Source organism: Selaginella moellendorffii, unplaced genomic scaffold (genome assembly GCF_000143415.4).
Source record: "Selaginella moellendorffii unplaced genomic scaffold, v1.0 SELMOscaffold_40, whole genome shotgun sequence".
NCBI classification, from domain to species: domain Eukaryota; kingdom Viridiplantae; phylum Streptophyta; class Lycopodiopsida; order Selaginellales; family Selaginellaceae; genus Selaginella; species Selaginella moellendorffii.
This window is the reverse complement of record NW_003314301.1, coordinates 1,027,568-1,039,251: the sequence shown is the minus strand read 5'-3', so window position 1 is coordinate 1,039,251 and position 11,684 is coordinate 1,027,568. Positions and strand designations below refer to the sequence as shown.

The 11,684-nt window shown below is 41.4% G+C and overlaps 1 protein-coding gene across 1 annotated transcript; it reads left to right on the top strand.

Moving 5' to 3' along the window:
- Positions 1 to 2: 2 nt before the first annotated feature.
- Positions 3 to 4,423, top strand: LOC9633851 (protein TORNADO 1). Its single transcript, XM_002979300.2, has 3 exons — positions 3 to 3,922; positions 3,983 to 4,179; positions 4,231 to 4,423. The coding sequence occupies exon 1, from the start codon at positions 82 to 84 to the stop codon at positions 3,736 to 3,738; it is 3,657 nt and encodes a 1,218-aa protein (XP_002979346.1). The 5' UTR covers positions 3 to 81; the 3' UTR covers positions 3,739 to 3,922; positions 3,983 to 4,179; positions 4,231 to 4,423.
- Positions 4,424 to 11,684: the final 7,261 nt, after the last annotated feature.

Here is an 11,684-nt window from a genome sequence, read left to right as displayed (position 1 = left end):
CTTCCTCACAACTCGTACTTAGCAGCGAGCATACAGAGTTCTTCTTGGCTATGCACTTGCTTCATTGAGAGTTTCCGAGTTATGGCCATTAGGCAGCTTTCTAATGTGCAGCTACATAGGATCTTTGCTGGTTTGTCATCCCTGGAGTTTGATGTCCAGTTTAAAGAGTTTGAGTTTGAGGATCTTGATAAGTTGAATGGTTTGGATCGTGATGTTTGGGTGTCTGTCCCTGGAAGGGTTGAGTTGGATGAGAACCGGATGGCTATCCTAGAGCGTTTAGGAAAGAAGCTGAAACACCTCTCAGCATCTTATTGTGATGACATGTCCTTGCAAAGTCTCACCAGTTTGGCATCCTTGGATCTAGAGATCGACCAGAATTCTACGTTAGAAGGTCTGATTTGTGCTCTCCAGGCTCCATCTTGCTCCTGGCGGCACTTATCCATCAAATCTCCACAAAAAGGTACACTCATTCTAAATGAGCGCCTCTGTTCGGCTTTGACATCGGTTCCCTCCCTGGAGAGCTTGGAGCTGACAGTGGACGGGGGTAATATCCATGAAGAGCATGCTCTACAACTGCTCGTCCAACGGCTCGTCAATCCTGCGTGCAACATTTGGAGGCTCAGGCTCTATCGCCGCACACTTAACTCTCAGATCTTGTCGCATTTGGGCCGCACACTTCAAAGCCCAGATTGTAAGCTGGTTGACCTCGGCTTGGATGTGTACCAGCAGAAGCTCATTACCGTCGACAAGAGTGCCAGCGAGTTTATGACAGGTTTGAGAAGTAAGCATTGCAAGCTGCACCATTTGATGCTTAGAGGGGTGCAGAGCACTGGTTTCATTGGAGAACTTGGGAAGCTATGCAAGGACTCGGTGGTTCTCAACTCACTAGAAGTGCATTCAGGTTATTCTGGTTTCATGAACGAGGAAGAGAAGCTGCTATCTGTCATGGGTGAGCTTCTAACCTCAAGCCTCCGCAGTCTCGTCTTGGATATTGAACACGAGCCAGAAAACATTCGAGATACAAGCTTTCCATGCTGTAAAGGCCAACGGCTCCTGGAGTTGTTACCTAATTGCAAAATTCAACGCCTTGATATTGGTAAGCTGGATGGCCTGGCACAGATTGTTGAGTACCTCAACGAGAATTTTAATTGCCCCCTGGAGACATTTAGAACGAATTGGGACACCGATATTATGGCTACGTACTGCTCACAGATCATGGAGCGCAACAAGTTATATCGTATTGAGGGCCTTGCAGCCCAAAAGCGGGTGGAACCAACCATGGCCAAGCTTTTCATCTGTGGAAATTCTGGAGTCGGGAAGACTACAATACGGAAAAATCTTTCCAGACAAAAAGGTATCCTTCCCAAGTTGCAGCGCCATCTATCCACCTACGGGATTGATATGGAAAAGATTGAATTTGATAAGAAGACCCTGCTAATATGTGACTTGGCTGGTCAACCGGAATTCCATGCTTTCCACCACTATTTCATCAGAGGGAGCGACAAGGACCTCTTTCTAATCGTCTCCAAGGCTCCTGGTAAGGAAGATATTCGAACGTGGGAAGACCAACTTCAGTACTGGTTAAGGTTCATAGTGTCACACAGAACCTTGACCAAGCACAAACCAAAAGTTCTGATTGTGCTGAACTATTTTGAGGACAGTATCCCGCCACAAGACGGTTGGACGATGTCAGACCTGGCAAAGTCAAGATGCAAAGAAATGGTACGGCAGTACTCAAGTGTGATCGACTTTGGGCATGCTGAAAACAGCCTCTTCGGTTTGGTGGCCACCAAGGTCAAGAGCGTGAAAGTTTTGAAAGAGCACCTAAAGCTCAAACTGGATGAGCTGCTAACAAGTAGACCGAAGGTACCTGAGATCTGTCAAGCTGTCATTCTAGCCAAAGCAAAGAAATTTCAACAACAAAAGCTTATACGCATGAAGCACTTCAGGAGCAAGTTGGGCATTCAGGACCATCGACTATTCAAAGTCGCAGTGAGCCATCTGCATGACATGGGGGAGGTGATCTATTTTGATCAGGAGGTGGACGATGAAGACCAGGTTTTTCTCATTCTCGATGTTCAGTGGTTTGTTCGAGATATTATCGGAGTTTTCTTACCTCGCCAGAATAGGATGATCGACAACCTGCCAGCGGAGCAGCCTCCTCCCACTTGGATGCCGATAATCCAGGTCGAAGACATGCTTCCAAAGAAAGGCTGCACACCGGACGATCTTCCCTATATTATCACCTCGCTGAACAGGCTAGGAGTGTTGCTATTGGATCAGAAAACTAAACGAGCCATTGTCCTGTCACTCCTAACTGAGAGAATCCAATCGTGGTCGAATTTACCAGCCGGTTCGATGGCTGCGGATGACGACACCACCACTTTCTGGGGGAGGAGGCTCGAATGCAAGGATTCAGAGAAGATGCTGCTTCCAACAGGTATATTTACAATGCTACAGGTCAGGCTTGCGAGCTTATCATCCGCCTACACTGTGGGGCAAGGCTGGTGGCACCTGGGTGAGAACAACATTGAGATGATCGTCAAAGTAGGAGGCCAGAGGGGTCATTGGAACGACCGGCATTGGATCGACGTGCTAGCTTGCATACCTGAGGAGTCAAATCTCGACGAGGCAGGAAGGCTCTTCTTCAAAATTAAGAAATGCATCAGTGAGATATGTGGTGCGTACAACTGGGGCTGCCCGGCCATTGAGCTGGAAGAGAAGATCATCAAGCCAGAGTGCGTGAAGCTCTTGAACTTGGAGTTCACGAGCTCGCCTCCAGTTCAAGTGGTTCCGCTTGCCGAGGTCCTGGAGAAGAACTTGCTCTACAAGTATGCATGGCCTTCGGAAGATCATTGGAAGTTCGAATATAGTCAGGTGCTGAAGATGGTGTTGCCGGAAGAGCGGGAGCGATACTTTGCAACTCGTCTAGACCTCCTGGACGCCATCAAAGACGAGGTGCAGGAGTGTGTAGAAGCTGAAGATTTGGAGACAGCGAGTGCTTGCATTGATAAGTCGGAGGACATCACACTTCAGGATGCAGTCAAAATTCTGCAGGCGCAGATCAAAATTCTGGAGAGGCACATCAAGAATCACGTCACCAAAGAGGCCGACCGGGTCATTTCTCGAATCTCCAAGCTGGAGGAGAAGGTGTTGCAGAAACTGGCATCAGTCCAGCTGCAGAGTGATAAGATCATGTCCAAGCTGGCGTTGCAGTGGGACTCAAAGGAACCCAAGTATCCATACTTCGTCGACAACAAGAATATCTTGCAGCGGTTTTCATCCTCGGCTTTTGGTTCCAGTTGGAAGCTGCATTTCCTGTGCGAGTACGGTGGCTGCCATCCGGTGGAAGATCAAAAGGGATTTCCCATCAGAGTCGATCCCGAGTGGTGGACAAAGGCTGCTCCCGTGCTGATTCCTGCCCTCAAGATCTTATTCTTCGCGGGAAAACTTGCATTGGTGTCTACACTTGGGGTATCTTTGCCATCGCTGCCCAAGAGCGTTAAAGACGACGTATTCAAGGAGGTCGTGGGTAAGCTATTTGGAGCCATAGACAAACGTCTGGATGAGTCTCCGACGCATGAGAACCCACTACACAAAAGAATCCCCACGCTCGAGGAGCTGCAAGTGTTTTACAAGTACTTTCTCGGAGAGCAGAAACTGAGATTTGCTGCCGACTTTGGTCTCTTCCGCAACAAGGAGAAGGGCATCTGGGTCTGCCAGGAACACCTGCAATGACAAATGATTTCCGTTTGTAGAGCATCACAAGTTTGTGATTTGTGGGCAAGTATGAAGCTTTGGAAGTTCTGAGTGTACCTATTGTGATTTTATCTGAGTTCGTTCGCGGCAGAAAGAAGTGAGCAATACATCGGGCATGCAAGAGTCTGTCCAGACAAGTCCACTCCTACATTATCGAGCCAAGGTGATTTTTTCTCTCTCGATTTTGACTTCCTGGCATATGTAAGTTTATATTCCCAAACAGGGAGTAGTGCCAAAGAGAATCACGGAGATGGAAGAAGCTCTGTCCAAACGCGATTTCTCTTCCTTCGCCAAGTTGACTTGCGCGGACAGCAACCAGTTCCATGCAACTTGCCTAGACACCTCTCCACCAATTTGCTACATGAACGATACCTCCAGAAGGATCATTGGACTCGTGGAGCACTGGAAGGAAGTCCTCAGGTATTTTTTTATTTAATCAGATTTCGTTACATTGATGTGAGAACATTCCAGGCAGCGTACACTTTTGATGCTGGACCAAATGCAGTGATCTTTTCTCCCCAGATATCTGGAGGAGATCGTTTTCTCTACGAGTTCCCCGGAAGGCCTGGATTTCTCAAATTTCTCTTTTTATACGATCAGTAGTTCTAAGGCGTGGTGTGTAGCTATGTTGTTGGCACAGATTAGGCATTGAAGATATTTATTCCCTGAACCGCCCTATGGAATCTTCAAAAGAGAAATGAAGGATATGGAGACCGGCCAGGGAAGGGTGCTTTTTATTTATAGCTTTAGAAGAATGTTTGTGATTACCTAAAAACTCTGGAAATTAAATGACTAACTTAAATATAAAATCCATTTTGCTTTGCTTGCTTTTGCATCCATGGTTAAAAAAATACATTACTAAATGGTAAAGTTTCAGAAACTCACACTTGTCATTACCAGATAAACAAAAATTTCAAAGTTTGATATTTGCTTCCTTGCAAATATACAAATAAGTAAACACAAAACATTATGTAAAGATGCTGTTTAGTAAAGTTTGGTGGCAAAGCTATGCCAACTTTTTTAAACATTAGAGTTAGAATACTTTTTCAGCACACAATGCAAAATGGTAAACATTAAATTTTAAGTCACGTGATTGAAGACTTGTCATATAACAAGATCAGCCATTAAACTTATAGTAAGCATGCAAACTGTTGATATAAAAGTTTTTCAATATTTAAAGTATCCAACTCATGCAAACTCTAGTGATAAGAAATATTACAACCTTGATTACAAACAGAGAAAAGTTTAATAACAGAAAATCATAACTATAAAAATATATCTACATAATTAACATTAAAAAATGTGACTTAGAATGTATTAAAATTTAAAGCCTTGTATGCTTTTTCACCAGATTGTGTTAAAATGTTGCAAAGAATTTTAGGTATGGAGTCACATTGGATTACTATTATAGAGATCTTTTTAGCAGGGAATTTTTATTTTGCATTAAATACAATGGTAGAAGTCATCTATCTAGAGTGAAAAGGTTTTTTCTTCAACAACCATATCATGTGGAGTGTACCATTATTGGCAATGGTATACTCTTTAATAAACAACTCAACAAAATATTGAAGGATGTGATAAAAGTAGGATGGGTATATTTTAGTGAAGCTTATAGCATGGATGGTAAATTATTTTGTTGGAAAAGTTTAATAAAGTAATTATTCTAGATTCTTTCAAAATTTTAATTTTTATATTCAATTTCAAGAGTTCAATAGTAAACAAGTTTATGGTATATTGCCTATTTGACCCAAATGAGGTGAAATATTTATAGAGTAAATCCATTTAAATATTCTCTTCTTACTGCCATAATAATAGAAGATCCCCCTTATTGGTTTCTGCCTAAGCTAGTTTAGAAATCAACTATCTTATGTATACTTGAATTGATATCACAACATGATAACTCACTATATCCACTAGACACTCTCACTAATATGCTTTATATTTTGGTCCCATTTTAGTCTCATTGGTTATTTATGAAAAATGCCTAGATTTGCTAATTAGATATATCTATAGAATATAAAAATTGTCCTCAATACAATGGTATTGCTTTTAGGCCTAAATTTACAATCTGACACAATTCTATATTTAATATTTTATTTTGTCCCAAATACTATCTTTTAGGACTAGGGTGATATGAGGCACGTGGTTTTCACTTTTTACCCTATGGTGATTTACTATAGGAAAACTACGAAAAGGAATCTAAATCGTTAGACATGTGGACTAAGAGCAATATAGTGAAACTTAAACCCTTAAATATGTGCACCAAGAGTAGCAAAGCAAAACTCAAGTTTTAGGGCTTTGAGCCATTAAACAAAAAGATGGAGCCAAACTCTAGAGCATATAGTCAAAGTGTGAAAGAATCAAAACATAAAAAAACTTTTGAGCATATAACCCAATGAGCAAAGAGATATAATTAAGGAGTAACTTAGGAATAGTCTTAGAGCAAGTACCATCCTAATGCTAAAACTAGCATACAAAATAGAGCTAAATGGAGTTTTACACTATTTCAATATACTAATGGTCTAATGCGAGGATATAAATACTCCATTAGCTAATATGGTAGAACACTTAATTTTACACCCAAGCTAAACATAAAACAAGGATAGACATGTAGGCATGAGTTAGACTATGCTTTAAATTGGTCAACTATACATAACTTACCTACTATTGTTGTGAATATGACTTTAAGTATCAAAAGTTATCTATTAAATATCCTTTTGGATATTCTTTTATTACTGCCACAATGATAAGAGGTTAGTATTGCTAGACTTGTTATTAATCCCTCTTATGCTAGTGGAGTTAACTAGACATTTTGAGTGTACTTAGACAGGATGAGCATAAAGACGGAATTCCTATATACTATTAGCTTAAGCATACTTAGCCTAGTACGAAGTTCCCGTCTCATTATGTTTTGCACTGGCTAGTGACAAAAACTCTCGCGTATTGAGACTAGTCCCTCAATATCACTGGATGATAGCTTACCATGTCTACTAAACACCCTCGCTATCAGTCTCATTCCAGTCCTAAATACTATTTATGGAAAGTGTCTAGATTTACTCATTTGGCATATCTATGGAATGTAGAAATTGTCCTGAACACAATAGTATTCATCCCATGTCTAAATTCACAATCTAGATTTAGGGACATTCTATATTTAGTAAGTTTCAAGCTTGTCCCAGAGACAATTAATACAAACTAGTGAAAGGGTTGGAGTTGACTTTGGTTTGTTTAAACCTTAGTATGTAGTTTGTATGATATAGCCTAAAAGGGATGTTGCTTTCTTGAGGCTAAGGCAATTGAGTTGGATAGAGTCTGGAGTTGGTGTAAAAAAGTGGTCGTTACATTTTTCTAGAAAGGTGACCCTTGTGCTTTTCTTTTTTTAGTATTGTATTTGGTGGTAGGTTGCACTTTGCATTTCGTTAAACATTGTGAGAGTAGTGAATTCTTATTGATCTTGATTTGGTCTTGGTGGCCCTATACCTTGGCTTAAGATGGTGATGTCCAACTTAGTTGTTTGAGGTTAAGATGTTAATACCTTACTATAACTTTGTCTATAAGGAGGTTATGTACCAATATGAGTTTTCATTTTAGTTTTGACTAAGTGTTGGTCATGTATAGCTAGCCTCTTCAATGTATGCTTAGAGCTAACAGCTAAACGTGTTGGTGAGCTTATTGCAGTTAAATTAAATTTGAGTGGTTATTTAGTTCTTGTTTGTCCATGAACCTATATCTCATACTTGGGGTGTTACATTCATATTAGACAAGTATATGACTTGATGGCATGAGTTTAGTGTTTGGGTTTTGTGAAGGCAAGTTGAAAAGTGGTTGTTGGTTGCTTTAGACTTCGTTAAGGACTTTTGATACTTACTTCACTTGATGATAATTTAGCAATGATAGACTTGCTTTATCTGATAGTGTTGCGTAGGGTCATGTCATGGCTTACATGGTTTTTCTATGTTGGCATATCGATTCCTTTGTCAATATCATTTAATTACATTTAGTCTGTAGAGTTGGATTACATTGAATCTTGGATGTGGTGATTCATTTCTTGATGATGTGTTATTTGTATCTGAGTATTATTGAAGGATTAGTCTTGGATACTGATTAAAATATCTTCAACTTTGGTTAGCTTAGCTGTTAGAGAGTTTTGGGTGGTGATTCACTCTTGCTTTTTTTTAGCTTTGTTTTGGTGTTGATGGCATAGAAGTGATGTCTTGTTGTTGATATTATTAATGTTAAGATTTAAGTGAAATGAGATGTCTCTCCGTAGGATTGATATTAAGTTTCATTGGTCTCAATAGAGATAGTGTTAATGATTTGGCTATAACTTTGTGTTATTAGCATTTGTGCATTTGTCAATTAGCAACTGTATTGTGCAAATTAATTGAGTGGCAAGTTGAATCAGTTATGTTCTAGATAAGATTATTTAGTAGGGGTTGTGTTTTAGCTTTTTCTTGAAAAGTGATTTAATCATAGACTATATTAACTCTAGAAGCGGAAGAATTAGTGATCAATATTGGAATGTTTAAATCTTTATTGGATTTGAGTTGGAATATATTGATCATTAATGATTCTTTTTATGCTTGTTATGAAGTGAGTTATGTTTTGTTATAAACGGATTCATGGAGGATCGGTTTAGTGGTCACTTGTTGAGCATAATTTTGTTATTTTTGGCTTTTGGATTAATGCAGAAATACTCTTCATTAGCTTTGCATTTCTGAAGTTTAGCTTATAAATATGTTAAGGAGGATATTATGGGTTATACCATAATTTCTTCTTTAGCATTGAAGTTAGTTCATGCAATACTCATATGTAAAATAACAAACATAGATCATTAATTTTGGATTGATGCAAAAATACTCTTCATTAGTTTTGCATTTATGAAGTTTAGCTTATAGATGTGTTAAAGAGGATATTGTGGGTTATACCATAATTTCTTTTTTAACATTGAAGTTAGTTCATGCAAGACTCATGATCATTATTATACAAGATTTGGCTATAAACATTTTCGAGCTTTTAGTTCCTTGAGTTTTCATGCTTGTGGTTCATTTGTTAGAATTTGTTAAGGAAGGCATTCTGGCTCATTAGCTTCGTGTAAGCGACTAATTTTTCCATTTTACTTTAGTCACTTAACCGCACCTCCAACCACTTGGAGGAGTTTCATTCACAACCTCCATAAGTCCCAGTTAGGACTTGGGCTTGCTAGCCCCGAGAATGGCCTCCGTGCCACTCCACCTTTGCACTTAGTCCAAGTGCTCCACGTGTCCGATCCCATGACCGACACCCCAAGGTACCCCCGACATATTGGCCCGTTACGCTAAGGCCATGCCCATTCACCTTGGTCACACCTTTGGTCTAACGCCACCGGCATCATAGTCCCGTCTCTCAAAGACTGGGCCATCCGTTCGTGAGTGATCATCCCAGATCCACTCCTTAGCATCCCTAAGATGCCCGCAGATATGGGGAATAGCCTTCCCCGACATCTCTTTTCCAGTTCCTACCAAGTCCCTTCTCGTCCATGGCTGTGTTCGCCAATACTGCCACTGGATCAAGGCCCGCAGGCCCGACCACTAAGTCCCACTATCCTTTGGGACTTCCTCACCATGTGACCGTATCCTTGGTCACTGCATTAGAGGCCTACTCCTCTTCCCTTTCACCGTTTGGACTTTGGGACAACATTTCGGAACACCGTGGCCATATGCGGGTCTCGTGGGTACTCTCCTTGCCTTCTGCCCTTGGGTGCTCTAGCCATGGGCTTAGAGCGAGGTTCTGTTGAGCCACGACAGGTATCCAAGTAGGTAGTGCCACCGACACTTGGACTGGGAGCATCGGCCAGTTGATCTCCCGGGGGAACTAGAGCTGGCTCTTGAACACTTCACCAAGCTACCCCGCTTGTCGGCTAGTGTTCACTCTAGTCTTGGACTTCCCAATGGGCAGCTCATCACCCAACACTGGGTCTGGCCTTCCTGGGCCAAACTGGCCTTTCCTGGCCAAACTGGCCTTTCCTGGCCAAACTGGCTCCACTGCAGTCCTCCCCCCTACTATACTTTTGGAGCTCACCAAACCCCCCAGGGTCTGGGAGACGAACGCTTTGGGCTTTCACCCTCTCAGACTCGAACTCGGACTTGGACTCGGACTCGGACTCGGGCTCGGCCTCGGTCTCGGCCTCGGCCTCGGTCTCGGTCTTGGTCCCGATCTCGATCTCGGTCTCGGTCCCGGTCTCGGTCTCGGTCTCGGTCTCAACTTCGGACTCCATCTCGGGTCCATCTCGGACTCCATCTCGGGTCCATCTCGGACTCCATCTCGGGTCCATCTCGAACTCCATCTCAGGTCCATCTCGGACTCCATTTCGGGTCCATCTCGGGTCCACCTCGGACTCCACCTTGGACTCCACCTCGGACTCCATTTCGGGTCCATCTCGGGTCCACCTCGGACTCCAACTTGGACTCCGCCTTGGACTCCATCTCGGACTCCATCTCGGATCCATCTCAGACTCCATTTCGGGTCCATCTCGGACTCCATCTCGGGTCCATCTCGGACTCCATCTCGGGTCCTTCTCGAACTCCACTTCGGACTCCACTTCAGACTCCAACTCAGGTCCACCTCGGACTCCACTTCGGACTCCAACTCGGGTCCATCTCGGACTCCACTTCGGACTCCACTTCGGACTCCAACTTGAGTCCATCTCGGACACTTCCACGTGTCATGTGTTGGTCCTTTTTGGGTCCCTTTTTTTGGAGCCTCGCTTATTGCTCGCTTTGTGCTTGTTCCTTGAGCACTTTGTTGGGAGTTCCACTCCCGCTCTCGACCTTTCAAGTCGGGGTTTTTAGTCCAAACGTGTTACGCTTGTTTAGTTTTCGCTTTGGCCACCACCACATGGCACCCTTCTGGCTCCACTTTGGGGCCTAGGGATTTTGTGTCTCACACTTCGATGTTGAAGTTGCCTTTTGCATTTAACAATCATTGGTGATGATTGATTATCATCTAAGGTAGTTGATTATCCTTGTCAAAAGGTTTTACTTGATTATTGTTAATATAAAATAATTCGCTATTCTTCGAGATGGTAAATTCTTTCTTTGACAATGATTCTGCATATCTCTTTTTGATGGGATGATTGATAATCTTTTATGATGGTTAATTGTTCTTTTTGATGGCTTATGGTTTTTCGCATTACCACATGTTCTTTGTAGTATATTCTAGATTGGTCTTTTGGGTTTAAGACATCGATAGGATGTTGCTAACGATTACTTAAGCAACTTGAGTTCCTTCGTATTGTTGAACAGGATCTATTAAACTTGGTTAGTGTGATAGTCGGCATGAATAAGTGTTTATTGGTTTTACGGTATTCACTTTGTTTTGTTGATTATTACTATAACTGATTTTGATAGGTTGAATGTTATTACCTTTGGGTGATACATTTGCGAGCTTTTTACTTATCTCTCAATGATACTTTGTGTTATTTGAGCTGTCTTTCATAAGTTGTTTAGTATGTTATTTGCAATCTTTGATAGTTAAGTTTTATCATTGAGTGTTATTAATGATATATATTAGTTATTGAATTTTGTTAGATAGTGAATCCTATGTTTTCCAACTATAGTGATCTTGGTGATTCCTATACTATAATACTGGTTTATCAAATGATAACTTACTTAGAATACATTTGTGTTTTAATCTAAGATTTATTCACTAATAATTAAGTCTTTAAAATTTCATTGTCTCTAACTTTGATATTGTCTATATATTGATCTTTTAGTTTGGGCCAATATAGGCAGACTGGCTTCCGCACTTTGTGTGTATAGTGAAATCTTTAGTTATGGGGTAACTATTGTCGATTGGTCACATCACTTGCTTCTTTGTCGATATTCTTTATTTCGTAAAAAGGGTGTGACCGTGTAAACAACTCTAACTACCTGTTTATAAAAGTT

Excerpts from the sequence above, each read along its gene's own strand:
- LOC9633851 (XM_002979300.2), top strand. The coding sequence starts at position 82 with ATGGCCATTAGGCAGCTTTCTAATGTGCAGCTACATAGGATCTTTGCT.